This window comes from Sander vitreus, chromosome 17 (genome assembly GCF_031162955.1).
Source record: "Sander vitreus isolate 19-12246 chromosome 17, sanVit1, whole genome shotgun sequence".
Classification (NCBI taxonomy): Eukaryota; Metazoa; Chordata; class Actinopteri; order Perciformes; family Percidae; genus Sander; species Sander vitreus.
Genome location: NC_135871.1, coordinates 14367815 through 14383927, shown reverse-complemented (window position 1 = coordinate 14383927; position 16113 = coordinate 14367815). Strand labels below are relative to the sequence as shown.

Sequence of the window (16113 nt, the reverse complement as noted above, 5' to 3'; positions counted from 1 at the left end):
TGTGGTAAGCTAGTTAGCCAAACATGCTAATGATTGCAGCTAATGCTAGAGCAGATAAACACACAATGTTGCCGTTGTATTCAAAGTTTTGGAAAGGCTAAAAAAAAGACCACCCTTGAAACTCATTAAATGCCAAGTGTCGCTCCATGTACACCACCCATAGCATGCAGAGAAATCCAACAAGTTCCAGGCTTGTCGTGCCTTGTTACGTTCTATTTAAGCTATCTGTCCAGGTTGCACTTAGCAGGGCATGTTGTTCCAATCAACTCATATTGTTACATGACTCCATCCAGGACCAATTTGTCAGTATCATTACATCAAAGCAATACAATACTTTTAACGGTAGACCAACTCACCTGCATGTAAAGTTTGATCCCTCACCGTCAAGGCAGGTGGCTCCATTGAAACACAGTGAGACATTAAAAGCGGCATCTTTGCAGACATCTATATCGTTCTCACAAGTTTTCCCTGTGTAACCATCCTGACAGAAGCATGCATATTTATCAATGAGATCCACACATGAGCCTCCATGCAAACAGGGACTGGAAGCACAGTCCTGGAAATGAAAAGACAAAGGCACTTTACCAATAATACTACAAGTAAATATTTTGACAGATTCAACCATACAATGCATAATTCTGTGGTTAAAAAATAAAAAGATGACAACTTTGGTTTAGAATTAATTGTTAAAAACAGATGATCAGATTACCCAATGAACTAAATGCACACAGAGAGAGACCTGTAAGCAACACAATGTTTGAGTCCAGCATAAGCTGTGGTTTAAATCAATTAGGCAGACTAAGCGATTTCTTTGAATCAGGTGTTTGTACAATGCTTGCATGACCCTGGTAGTTGAATTGACTTATCTTGTAGAAAAATCGATAGTAATTAGTGATACCAAAGTAAGTAAAGTTTATTTATATAGCACTTTTCACAGATAAAAATCACAAAGTGCTTTACAATAAATTGGAATATGATAAATAGAAGACATGAGAATACAAGGAAAACATAGGTACGTAAAATCAGACAAATAAATCAGATAAAAGCCCTTGTCTAACTAAAAGCCTGTTTGAATAGCCAAGTCTTCAACTGCATTTTAAAAGAATCAACAGCATTTGAACAACGTAAAGAGAGTGGCAATGCATTCCACAGCTTGGGTGCCACTGCCTGAAAAGGTTGATCCCCTCTGGTTTTAGAATGAGTGTGGGGGACCACTAACAACATCTGACCTGATGACCTCAGACACCGCCACACAAATCGTCCTGACAATCCTTTTGAACACACAGCAGCTTTATTAATTAAGTTCAACTCACGTCAATGTTTGTTTCACATCTTCTGCCGGTCCATCCAGATTCACAAAGACAGGAGTATGAATATACTCCATCTTCACAGCTGAGAAGGCCACAACAGATTGGGGTTAGAATTTATTCATCAAAACTATTCTACATTATGAAATCAACCAAAACACATTCATATATGCAGGTCTTTTGCTGTGTAGGTCATGCAGAATCCTTAGAGAGAGCTATAATCTTTTGAACAAATGAGTATTTCCCCTTGAACGGAATTAATGATTGTAATTTGGAGACCACTGAGACAACCTGTAAGCGCGTCACATTAGCTCCTTACAACATGTGACACGTCTCCACTCACTGCGCTGGTAAGGAGTGTAATTAAAAATAATTCAATGCAATTTCTGCAGTGCATTTGCAGTCTGTTTTAAATGATGGTAAAAAAAATCGGTACCTCCCATGAAGACAAGGCGCTGACATGCATTCATCAATGTTGGTTTCACAGTGGAGCCCAATGAAGCCACCAGGACACATGCAGTGGTATCGATTATGCGCATCAATACATTTCCCACGATTTCGGCACGGGTTTGAAACACACTCATCGATGTTAACTTCACACCATGGCCCTGTGAAATGAATCATACTTTAGTAAGACATTACATATTCAACAACGTAATAAGAAAAATATCTTTTTAGTACTTTGTCTTTAAATTAAATAAACAAACAACCTGAGTTTTGATAATTGTGCAACAACTCTGCGACTGCGTTTTGGATCTCTGGAGACATCTATGCACATGCTTGGGGACATGGTCCCATTTTTACACCGTTTTTCTTTTTGTCCAGACAAACTGAGAGGAATAAACTGCACTGGCTATGTTTACTGCAATGAGGGAATATGCTCACAAAATGCATCAGTATGGCTCTTTCATGTTTTTAATAGTTTCTGGATGCAGTGGAGGCCTGAAGCAGAGATAATCTACTCTATATCAGGCTGAGGCTACAAAGACTTGTCAGGATGAAATTATTGTTGTTCGTATTGATGGTTGATGTCTTTTCATGGGATTTGTAGATTCTAAAAACATGCGGTTATACATGCCGTTGTCAATCTACTGTATGTAATGAGAAAATGAAAAACTGTGTATCCCATTGACTATGTTAACTGTTTGTCAGCATCATTCATCATTTTCAACATATCTAAAGGATGCAATTCTCATCCAGGTCAAACTATCTACTTTTCTTTTTCTGACAGTAATGTATTTTTGAGATTGCATTGTAACTGCAATTTTTATCATGACTAATTCTGACTCTAAAGCAGAGGAAATCATACTTTTGTAGTATCTTCAAGCAATCTAGATGAATTTGAAGCTGCTAAAGGCCATTTTTTGGCACAAACTTGGCTGCACTAAAGAACATCCCATCCATTAGAACTGTTCTTTTCTGCCCAATGGAAATTCTAGCGGCAGGTCTGTACATTTCTCTATCAACAGAGAGTAATGAATGAAACCTAAAGGACCATACTGGACATGTTTTAGCCTGATAAGTACACATTTGTACAGCATTCTTTACTTTAATATTATAGTTATAAAAATGTTAAGTATACAATTTTTAGTTAAATGCAAAGCCATCAGTATAGTAATTTAAGATCAAACAGCCAGCCTCAACAACATGACATGTTTTTACTCTCTGGTCTCTTTAGTAACCTTTGAAATAAAGTGATCACAGACTGGCTGGGATGGTAAACACGAGCATGCTAAGTGTCGTTAACTGATATTGCATTAAAGGATTTCTGTGTTTTTTTTTACCCCGAGTTAGCCTACCTCTTGCTCATATACTATTCCAATATTATTGAACATCCCTTGAATGTCTTTAATTAAAGTGTTTCAAAGTGGCTTTAACTTAAATTATCAGTACCCAGCTTCCACATAACTGAATTATTGAAGCAGAAATGTTATCTCCTACTGATAGTTTAAACCTTTCTAGTAAATAGAAAGTTGCTCAATCTGTTAATTGAATTTTTAGAAGAGGGATTGAGTTTACGTGGCTGATGATAGGACTAATGATTAGCAACAGAAACATGTTGTTATATGCAGTATATAAACATAACCATAGATCTCTAATGAAAGGGAAATGACAGATAAGCTGTTAAAACCCCATACTAAAGACAGTCTGCTGCGACATGTTAAAACGTTGGCCCATCAATATCTAAAACAGAGCTCGATGAATCAATTATTTGATAAACAGAAAAAATACTTCTAAACAATTGTGATATGATTAATCATTTAAGTAACTTATTATGCAAAAGTGCCAAACATTCACTGGAATATAAGCATTTGTCTTTTCTGAAAAAAATGTGTGACTTCAAAATGAAAATATTTGGTGTTTTAGTCTGTTGGTTCAATAAAATAAGCACTTTGACTTGAAATCGCCTTGGGCTCTGGCAAAATGCGCATTTTTTGTGATTTTATTAAGAATCGATTCATTTAAGAATTGAACAGATTAATGGATCATAAAAATAATCGTTAGCTGTAACACTAACCTAAACAATAATTCATGGTTACATCTTCAGTTTAAATTCAACAAAAACTTGGTTGCGTTGAATTTAAGTGATAATCCATTGTCTTTGTTCTACTGATAGTAGAGTGCTAATATAAAGTGTAGTTCATTGAAGTACTGACAGCTGATGTACTATTATTATTTCCCTACAAAAGTGAACAAATTAACTAAATACAAACTATTACTATAAAGATGCATGATGGTTTTAAAAGGCCAGTTTACCCAAATGCGTTGCTGAAACAGTTTCTAGTTTACTTTCTTTATGATGTTGGGATGGAGGCTGAAGTCCCAGAGGTAAATATCTCAAAACCTGGGCAAATAAAACCAAAGCTACCTGTCTGGCCATGAGTTTTTTGGGTGAACTGACCCTTTAAAACACTTTACACTTAATCAAAAATAAAAATGAACAAAATTAATCAGAAATTAAAAAAAGTGTGTCAAGTTAATTACACGATATACTGTATATGACCCAAGCCCACTAAAAGAGCGGTGCATGTGCCCAAGGTCCCAGTGAAGTGCAGCGCTGAACTAATAGAAAAGTGTGTCGCATAGTGTACACACTGTATATTCTTACAGCTGTGCCTAGACAGTATCACGTCTCTTAAGGCACAATGTACGCAAATATGTTCTGAATCGAAGAGAACACATGAATTATCCTCAAAACAACGTATATCTTTACTGTCCATCAGCCACATTTAAGATAACTCTGAGGATTCACTAAGTAAGTCAGCTTTACTTATACAGTTGATTATATCCATCATTCACGCAGACCTTACAAAAAAAGCAATAAGATCAGAGGAAAAGTGAAGGGGAGAGGAGAGTTCATCCTGTGAAGTAAACACCAGATAACAGAAAGTGTCAAAATTAGTCTCCCTTCTGCCAACAAATCAGAACACAGTGATGACTGTTGACTGATAGTATCTAATTTATAGCAGGTGCTGCTCATTTGCTGAGGAATTGAGGGATGAAAAATAATGACTGACCCATCGTTAATCATTTGGTTAGCTTTTCATACGCTGGCTGAGACAGATACAAACAAACATAGTAACAACTGTGGCAAAAATATATTTCTTGCCTCCTGTGTTTTATCTTGAAAGAGAATAAATAAACTGTCCTTAGTGTACACAAAAACAATCATCGTGTTCTCTCATTACAGAATGTAAAACAGCTCCTTTCTTGTGCCAAACTAATAACTTGTTTCATTTAGCTAAAAGGAAAGCTATATTGCAACTGGAAAATTCACAGTTTATGACTACAGAGGTTAAAAACAGTCCCTCAACCCAAAATAATAACAGAAAGTTGCAACAGAAAATGTACTATGGATAATGTAATAAAGAAATGTGATGAGGCAAATTAAGCAATACGTGAAAAATCTCTTAATCATTAAATACGCACATTTTTATGACACTTCTATCAGATTACCCATAGACTGATGCTCACATTTTGTATTTTGATGTTTTTATTTAGGTCAGAAGTCTTTAAATACTTTAGGTTCTGGACTGGCATTTCACACCCAATCTAAAACATTATAGTACTGAATTATGAATGAGATATGGGATTACACATTGAATATTTAATGCTGCAGACTGGTCAATAAGTGTCTCAAATAACTTTTAAAATTAGAATATGTAATAAGTACCAAAAACACATATATAAGTCACGTACTAACTCATGGTAGCAAGAACAGTTTTGGTCTTCAACTGATACAATAAGTAAATTCCATTATTCCATTTATATTAAATGTACAGTGTATCTCTAAAGCAACAGATCTCTGCAGAGGCTAAGTCACAAAGATAGAAATAATGACCAAATATAATTCATCAAGTTCACCCAGCAAAAGACTGAATTTACTGAAGCCTTAATAGCAAACAGCATTGCCAGGGCCAGAACATCATCATCTGACAATGTGCTGACTGAGGAAGCTGCCTCAATGTGCTGATTGCACTGTACCATCACTCAAGGGAACATGCTCCTTAATGATGGGTGAAGAAGAGAAAACAGAAGGTGACGAATAGTGTGCTTAAACCGTGATTTATATAAAAACAATTACCCATTAATCATGTCGCTGTAATGACTTTTGACCTCAGTACAGAGCACAGTGCCTACAGTATGTGCAGATAAATAATACGTTATTGGAATTACAGTGCCTTTTAGACAAAACATCCTAAATAATGATCAGAGAGCTGATATCTCGGCAACTGCCAAGACTATCTTACAGTGTAAGAAACGGCATGCTTTACAGTGTTTGTCAAGATGACAAATTACACTGTACATAGAAATAAAGCACGTGGTTAGGTTAAAGCCATAACAAAAGGCTGTTATTGAACAAGTGATTTATATTAACACCTGGCTTGCTAAGAAGTTAGGAAAAGATAAAGACAAAAAAGCTGTTTTTTTTAATCTTTATGTCTACCCTCAAAGTGGGTCAGAGACCAAAAGGTCAAAGGAGAGGCAAAAAAATCTATATATAAAAAACTGGCAGAAGTGTCAGAAATGTGAAGAGAACACTTTTCTGGCTTTTTGCATCAATTATGTCTCAAAGCTCAAACATGTAAAAAAAAAGTTTAACATAGTGTCAATAGTCTGAGCATTTATACAACAGAAAGAAAAAAAAAACATCTATATAAAATAATGCACTGACTCACTGACCAACCACTAAAAAAATTCAATATGAATAGTGATGCAGGTGGGAATGAAGTGTCATTATAGCTTTATCACATCCGTGAAAGTGAGCAGATATAGCACAAGACTGATTTATTAGTAAGCAGCTTCAAGCTGTTACAGTCAAAATGAATGTTGGCATTCAATATGCGAAAAAACACCCTTGACTACCCTGATGGCTGAAGCAAATAATATGATAATACCATCAGCTGACACAACGAGTTACAGTATTCCAGTAATAGAGGAGATGACACATCATAGCATCAAAGCAAATTCACATTTCAATCAATTCCAATCAGGCTGCACAAACATGATGTGATGAATCAACCTAAGATGGCAAATTTACTATCAGAGTACAATAAAAAGAAGTCACACACAGCTACAGTAGCACCACAAACCCGTTTGTGTTTTTGTGAAAAGGTGCAATGCATTTGCACGCGTTACTAGAGCAAATATTTTGTATAAGTTCTAGTTTGTTTGAGCCAATCCAAACTGTATCCTCTGGCCGCTTGCTCTCTTGGGGAACCCTGTTTCCTCAGATGAGCTTAGAGCAACAGAAAAAGTAATGACTTGTACTATGCTATGCGTAGGCCTAATAATAAAAGCTGCTTCTGTGGGAATTGGGCCATGTGTGTCAGGTTTGGCTCTCCAGAGTAGCAATACCTCAGAGATTTCCCCTCCCGCCCCCCCCCCCCCCCCCTCTCAACTGTGGAAGGATAAATTGATGATACAATGTGGAAGACAAATGAAATTAATCTTCCCAGTACCTGACAGGAATCGGCTTTAGATAGTGCACACTCACATATACACACACATGCGCTAAAATAGCTTGATATCAGTCTGAGTGGAAAATAAGACAAATGGATTGAAGTAAAACAACAATAGCGCTCTGAGACCAAAGAGGCTGATGAAATGAAATAAAGGCACCTAACAGACACTGAGATGTTTTCATCAGATAAAACAGGTGACATGAATGTATCTCTTGTTAGCTTTACCGAAAGACAGGCACTGTATCTTGCAGAGGCAGGCAGGCTAATTAAAAGCAAGTATAGTGTAGCAGTTTTTTTGTTGTTTTTTTTTACACTAAGCCAGATCTGTGTCAGACTTGCCTCAAGAGCGTGCGGTCGCAGCAGTCTTGATAAGCTTTTTAGACTCTCCTATTGATCTTCATGTCACCTGAGGGCAAAAGAGCTACCTGAGTATCCAGGGCGACAGACACACTTGAAGCCCCCGGGCGTGTTGATACAGACGCCCTCGTGTAGGCAAGGTGAAACTTCACACTCATTCACATCCAGGTCACACAGCGTTCCAAAATAACCAGGAGGGCAAATGCAGTGGAACCTGAGGAAGATGTAATAACACTCAATCATTAGGAAATAAAGTGAAATCCAGTGAAGACCAGTGTGTCAGACAGTAGTTATAACATACTTTGATTTGTGTTTAATTTAGTTCTTACTGTAACTTTAAAATACCATTTTTATTTCAGCAAAAAAAGCACACACTCTTGCAGAAGGCGAATAACAGGACGTGTGTTTCAAACCCACCAAGACAAACAAAGGTGCACATTAAGAACCATTTTACTCAATTCAAATCCCTCTCTGCAGTGGTCGGTGGGTCTAACACCTGACCACACACCTCAGAGGAGATGCTTATCCTGTTTGCCAGTGAGATAATAAGAAGACATGTAATTAGACACCTCTGTGCTAAAATCTAAACTCCATGTTTTGATTAGTTAGACATAATTTTTCTTCAGTAGACCAATTACATAACATCATCACATTTCTGTCATATGCTAAATGGTATTTATTATGCCACAACGGAACTGTGCTGCCTAATTATGTCAACTCTAAAGGCTGAATTATCTGTCAAAAACAATTAACATTTTCTCAGTCACAATTAGTTCATATGTGTTTCCCTCAAATGTACATACAGAGATGAGACCAAATAATGCACCTTTTACAGAGTCAAACTCAAAGTATATAATGAAAAGAAAAAGACAGCAAGAACTCAGAGAGTATACCGCAGAGTCTGATTCATCACCCAAGTACAGCTGGACTTGTTCGACTTGTTGGGTCAGGGAAACAGAGGAAGTGTCGTGTGCAGTGTTTGTGGTGGGCAGCGAGGTTAAAACACACCTGATGTGAACTCCCTGGACTGTGCAATCAGGGGAGCGCTCTGAGCAGGGCCAGGTCACATGGGAGTGAAATGACGGGAGACAAACTGGAGACAAACCATTTAGGACTCAAATTGGCCCTGGGACTTCGCTACCCATCTGTCCGACTAAGCCTGGAAGCCCCGGGGCTCCCATTAAGCACAGCAGAGAGAAGCACCAGTGGAGTAAAGCCCAATCTAGATACATGATGTCTTCCTGCTGAATTTGCTCTCTGTCTTTAGAATAGCAGCTTATGTGTGTCAAGGATGAAGACAGGCTTGTTATATAAACTGGAACACTTTGAAGAGGAGCATCACAACCTTGTGTGGTTTCTTCAGTTTTGTTCATTCTCCTTTTAAAACAAATGCAGGAAATTAATGCTGCCTGGCCTTAACCGATATGCACAATTTTTTTAAAGCACACAATGAATGAAACCTAAGGAGAAAGGTTAGAGCAAAGGAGGAGTTATATTCATACTCACTTGTTCACGAGGTCTTGACAAATGGCAGAGTTGTGGCAGGGGCTAGAGGTGCACTCATTGATGTCTTCCTCACAGTTAAGGCCGGAAAATCCTATCTTGCAATCACAGCTGGATAGGAAAAATTGATAAATATTGATATTTTGTCTCAGATGGAAAATAGAAGATCTCTTTGTGTCCTGGCACATGCACAGAGGGAAAAAATCTATAGAAATGTAATGATGATATGGTATACATCTAGTCTGATTGCACATACTGTACAGTACAGTGACATAAACATGGATTTTGACTGTTTAACCATAAGGGCTGCATGACAAGATCAATTAAGGCAGATAGTTTTTGTTAACAATTTAACATAATTTCAACCTAAATGCTACATAACTAAATGCATTAAAATATTTTTTCAAAAAGGGCATGAGCTCAGTGCAAATCTATTAACTCAGTGTATCAAAATTACAGTTGAATGGCCTGAAACACGTACAGGAATGAAGGTTACTGATACTGACATTTTCTGGCCACTAAGAAATGAAAAGCTGGTTATGGATAACACGTTTTACCTGTAACTGTTGACCCGGTCCACACAGTTGCCCTGGTTTTGGCATGGATTTGAGCTACACTCATTGGTGTCAATTTCACACCAACTTCCTTCAAATCCTGCAAGATAGATGAGATGGTCATGGATCAGGAAACCCCACTACATCCTGAAAAACGTCAGGGCCGATGAGAACAAAGACCCCAGTGAACGCCATTTTAATGGAACTAGTAGCCCCTGTAGCATATTTCATCTTCCAGCTCTCAGCACTCACTGTTTCCCCTTTGAGAGTGTGTAAGTCTAATAATACTTTAGTGCCACAGACAGATTGGTCTGAGGGTTAGTGGTTTGGGGTTTGGGAGGTGTGTTGCTGTGTGCGCCACCGTGCATATATGTCTGTGTGTGTGAGAGAAATCGAGCGAGTGGGGGGACATCTTGTTAAGTTAGGGTAAGAGGGAGAGGCTAAACCCAGGAGCTATTTTGCCCTCGTTCATTAGAGGATTGAGGGGCAGGATGGCTAAGCAGATCAGCATGGATGTTTTGTTGTACTTTTGAAGGCAGCCTGGGAGCTTGTAATGTTCTGCTTGTCGGAGGTATTCCTCTGGTGCTTGGTCTTGGTCTGGTCCAAATGATGGGTTTCTGCTTAACAAGTCAAACTAAATGAGGTAGGTTTATGAAGTAAAACTGAATAAAAGAATAATAAATGAAGACCAGAATTGTATAAGCAACTGAAAACCTAATTGTGAAATTAAATCACTACTAATTATGTTGAAATTTAAATACCATTGATTTTGTTGAAAACTATCTTTTTTAATTAATGTGGTCTAAATTCCCACTTTTAAACATGTTCTAGTAAATTTTAAGTTGTGCAATCAACATTTGTTTTTTATTACAGTATATGTACAGTATATCTATTGGGTTCACAAACTCAGATAGGAAAATTCAAGTATGCAACATCAAAAACTATATTCAAACTGCTTAAATTCAATAAGTTAAGTTCAATTTGGATAAAAAAAAAAAGTCAAGTTCAAAGTCAAGTCAAAGATACTGTATGACATTCAGACCTAAAAATCTAAAAATCCAAGACACCAAGGATAAGCAATCATGCCTAACTTATCGATTCTTTATGGACATCATTTGCTTCCGTAACACTGACTTTCAGCATTCTGAGACTGCCATTGCATTTGTCCTGGTATGAGCAATTATACAGAGATACCATTTCCTGTACAATTCCACTATTCTCTTTAAAACTCTGAGCTATTTGAACAATGATGGGTTTTGGCTTGTGTAAGTAGGAATTCTCATCTGAGAGAAGTACTTGTATTAACAATGATGAGGTTTATAATTATTTGAGACAAAGCACATGTATAATCTTGCGAATGTTAAAATGTGAAACCTAAGGAGGCAGTTAAATATGAAGATATGGTTTATATTATATTACATTATGAACCACTATCAATGTTTATAAGATTGTATCTACAGATTACTACATGATTTCCATGCATTAGGTTTGCAATTTTTCTGCTGTACAGTATGTAATGATACCCTACATCAGGAGATAACACCACGTAATGCTCTGTAATGTGAACAATGCTTTTTGTCATTACAAACAGAAGAAAAACAAACAGATGGCAGACAATTATACAATAATAATAATAACTATATATATATATATATAGATCATACATTTCAGAGTGCAGATTGATGCAGCAATTCTATTCAGCCAGATGAAGGTCAGTACAAATATTAAAGTGTTATAGTGAATAGAAAATGGCATAACAACAGGATGTAGTTCCCAAACAACTCTCACTGTTCATTTGTTATCAGCTGAATAAACAATATTGTATACGATTATGTTTAAAAGGCAGAAAGAACAATTTCCAATACACCTAGAGTGATACTAATAAAGAAAAAGTACGACAGCGACACTGACGCAGCTCTGTGCATCTTGGGACGTAAGAATGAGAGGGAATCCATGAGACCACAGAGAGCACAGAGCATCTGGTGAATTATGGGACAGCACAGGTTTCCCAAGCTGGTCTGTCAGTCAAAGCAATGGTGGCAAACCTCTGGGACTATTTCGAATGTCACCGCAATGTAATGCATCTTCTGCCACTGAGCAGTGACTGGAGGCTCCTCTTTGACAGAGTACAGAGAGGGATACCCAAGGCGTGTGCATACGTAGTCATTCCATCATCTGGCTGGAGCTACAGTATGTGATCACTGCTCCTGCCAACGAATGTCTCCGAGGAGAAGAAATTGTGGGTAATCCCCAGTGGATAGCGAACTAACTTTGATGGACGTTTCAATTGAAAAATGAGTGATGTCTCCATTTTAAGAGTGTGAATTTGGTCTGGACTGCTACATTTGTGACTATAGTCTTCTTTTCAAAGTTGCTGTCAGTCTGATGCAACAATTTCTCAGAGGTTTAAAAAAAAAAAAAAATGATATTACACTCTATTACACATGCTTGTGCAATATAGATTATGGTCTTTGTCTGTGATGTCAGTAAGCCATCTGACAATACTCAAATATCAGACTTCACTGATCGCTTAATCTGTGTATGATTTTAATGCTGAAACCAAAATACATCATCATTCCAAGTTTTCTGTGTTAATGGGGTTTTTGTTGTAACACAACACAATGCACAAATACATATCCCATAGACCATGGACTTTTGTTTGCATTTAAAGCTTTCACCTTCAAAGAAAAAACCCTAATCAGTGTAATTTTTTGAAAGGCCACATGTATAAATAATGAGTTTGCACAAAAAACATGCATTCTATACACCATGTCCCATACATAATCTGGTATACATAAAAAAGAATGTGAGCGCACCTCGCGCATAGTTCAGACCATGCATGGTTTTTCTCGAGGGTGATGGGAAAAGGTGTAGATGAAATATGAGCTAAGAAACAGAATCGAATAGTAAAACATTTAGGTTGATGATGGTTTACATATGACACATTAATGCAACAAGCACTGCAAATATCATGGGTTATGGTTGTACGTAATAACAGCTGAAATTGTGCTAATTCTTCCATGCAATGCATCACTACCAACATCTAACGGGGCAGATCGCCATTAAATTCAGTAAGCACAACCATGTCCATGAGAGCTTGAACATCTATTTTAAACTCGCCATGAACTTTCATCTTGTACTGCACACATGTCAAATTGTCAACCTTGAACTTAATAAACACAAGTTACGAGTTATTAATTATAACAAAAAATGAACACAGTACCCTTAACAGATGTCATATCTGTACTGTTCTTGTTTGGTAGTCCCCAAGTGACATGTCAGAAAAAAACAGTATGCTACTCTCTTTGACTGAGCGAGAACTTCCTTATGATACAAAAGGGATTAATGATACTCTTAAGAATAACATCATAGCACTGTGTGTGCTTACCATGAATTGTGGTGACATGAAAAATGTGCGAACACTGCTGTCTGCTGTGGCAGTCTGCATTCGCACAGAAAGCACAAATAAAAATAATGAGAAAGAGTGTGGCCACACTGATCCATCACTGCACAGAGACAAATTTGATGGAGTGTTTTTAAATTCCTGTTACATCATTGACGTGCGTGCAGCAACATGGATGGCAACAAAAACAAAGTTTTGTGTAAAATTATATTGGATTAAAGGCAGGGTGGGTAATGTTGAAAAGCTAGCAAGATTTGAAAGTAGCATCTCCTCGGGGCTCCGACCCAAACACAGACGTGCAGGAGGACTGCTGTGTCGCTGCTTCAGAGCAAAGCGAAGAAAGGAACGCAATTTTACTTCATGTCTCATTTAAGTAAGCAAACACCTAATATTATCAGAACAAATGTTTAAAACAAACATGATTACTGTCACGCACTGTTAGCAATGCGGTGACGAAACGCATTAAGCTCAGGCTCGTACACAGGAGTTGTAGAGTATGCGCAACTGCGAGACAGTGATTGGTGGGCATTTTTACAGGATTCCAGAAGTTACAGATGACGGACCTTTTTCGCACCTTTTTCAGAGCCCATATGTTATTTATTGCTGTTGGGGTGTAAAGACCATAACAAACAATATATAAAAAAAGTGTATATAGGAAATAGTTACCAACCCTGCCTTTACAATATAACTGTTATAGAGCTATCGGTTCCAAAACGTTCATCAAATAATGAATATTTTGTCTGTAAATAAGAGACACATCTGGCACAGGCAGACATATCATCAATCCTGTAAAACAAATACTAAACAACTAAATTTAGGCAATTAAAAACAAATATAAATGGGCAGACAAAGCAGATATCAAATGATTGAAATCATGGTTGTGTTTATTATAATCAAAGGGTACAACATGCTTGTGAGTCCTTCACATACACTGACCAAATCTAGGTTACTCGTATAAGTGGGTTACGAATAGAAACCTCTTTGCATGTAAACACCAGCCACTGCAGCCAATTTACCCCACTGCTACACACCTGGACCACCTCCTTAGTACTGCTAATGAAGGCACAAAATGATTAAACACTGAGTTTATTTAAAATGTGTTAATGGTACAGCTGTTGCAGTCAGACCCTATTTTTATACATTATGTAGAAATGTAGCCACTAACCACTTTCTCACAGCTCCTCTCTGGCTTAAACATTGCTCAACATACCGCTGATGTTGTTATCATCTACTGTTTTTCTACTTTGCACAGATACTGTACCATAAAACCAGGAATCTGCTTAATGTTTAAAGGAGAAGAAGTGAAAAGAGCCATGTGGAACAGCCTGGGCACAGGTGTGTTGACTCGGAGGTCTGCACTAAAGACAGCCACCTCCATTAAATGACCTAAAATGATGAAAATACATGAGTTGGCTTCAATTGTGTGCCTCTATTATATCATCTGTAGCACTTCAATTACAAACAACATCAAAAACTGACTATGTTTTAAATATTTAAAGAAGAAAATCTTTTAAATCAAATGGCACTCTTCGATATGATGGTTGTGAATACTGCCAATCCCACTGGGAATCAACACCCTCTCTATAACTCTATGCAAATTTCTGTTTGGTGCTGTGGTTTACTGGTCCATATGTTTGAGTTGGAAGGTTATCAACATGTATGTCAGATGACACAGAAAGTCTCAAATGTTTTGTTTCTTTTAGCAGTTGGCAGATCAAACCAGGGCTAAAATGTGAGAAAACAGTGGGCTTGCCTTCGACAGGTGACAAGAAACGAGGACTCCCAAAGAAGACGAACATGTTGCTGTGCTGCTACTGGATATGTAAGTAACAATGTGTTTGCTAACATAAACATGACAAGTTAATACAGTATAATTATTGTTGCCTTGAGTTTGTCGAGTCTTCTTTCTGCCAATAGAGGAAAAAAAGAGCTTAACGCACCCTTGGCTAGTTACTGTAATTCAACAAAAAAAGAGATTGTAACTTTATATATCATCAGTTTAAATGATACATATTTGGCTATGCTTAAGGGCATAGTTTCCACTGGGAAATGTGTGGGACATGATTCTGCCTTTATTTTTTGTGATAATTTGACTAAACCCCTACATCCTCTCTTAACAGTGTCCTCTACTGCCAAGCTGTCATAATCTAAATGAAAAAGTACTCTGACTTGATATAAATACAGATGCACTCCTCTAGGTCGCCTTTGGCTGTTGCCCTGTGCTTACAGAAATAAGCTTCTTGAGCTGTAGTGAGTGCTTTGGTGACTGTTTACTCTTTAACTTTACTCTTAGTTTTGCCTCTCAGGCTACACACAGGGTGCCTTTTGATTGGTGAAGCTTGTTGGGGCTGTGATGGGGTTAAATAAAGAAAGAAAGAAATGTTTTTTTTTTTTAATAAACAATGTGTATATTATGACATTCCTAAAAGGACACACACAATTGATCATAAATAAAAAGCTGAGGCAAGAAATATTTGGTGACTACAAATCAAAATCAGATCTCTATAACTGAAACTATGCATTCACATAAGAGTAGACTCCCTGACTTTATTGTGTCCCCTAACATCTGAAACTAAATTCATGCCATTGTCTATGCTACATGGAAATGAGTATATCCTGTCAGAATGTGGCCATTCTCCACAGGTTTATTATATAGAGACTATTTTGGGTAGTAAGTAAGTAAGTAAGTAAGTAAGTATTCAGAGGTTAAACACCAATATGTTAGAAGCTACTAACCACTATGTGCTCATTGATGCAGCTGTTCGGGCTGGAAACAGAGGTCTCAAAGCTAAAATGGAACAAAAGAACCACCTTTTGCCCTCAGCAATTGAATATCACCAGCGTGCTGAAACCTTTGCTCACTGAAGGGGCAGGCCCTCATACTGAGACTGAACACCTGCTTCATTTTAATATTTTGTTGCCTCTCTGTGTGACTTCACTTTTAGATTATTAGACTTGATACTGCTGTAGTTCTCCAAATAGAGCTATGGTTTACATGAACGTTGCTTAAATAGTATGGTCAT

The 16113-nt window shown here is 37.4% G+C and overlaps 1 protein-coding gene across 1 annotated transcript in view; it reads right to left on the bottom strand.

Moving 5' to 3' along the window:
* eys (EGF-like photoreceptor maintenance factor) overlaps positions 1-16113 on the bottom strand; it is a 174603-nt gene that overhangs the window by 77212 nt on the left and 81278 nt on the right. Inside the window, exons 22-27 of the mRNA XM_078273744.1 lie at positions 9691-9787; positions 9137-9244; positions 7699-7844; positions 1744-1915; positions 1314-1392; positions 357-556 (exon numbers count right to left, since the gene is read on the bottom strand). Of these exons, the coding sequence (XP_078129870.1) occupies positions 357-556; positions 1314-1392; positions 1744-1915; positions 7699-7844; positions 9137-9244; positions 9691-9787 (802 nt within the window). The remainder of the gene's footprint in view (positions 1-356; positions 557-1313; positions 1393-1743; positions 1916-7698; positions 7845-9136; positions 9245-9690; positions 9788-16113) is intronic.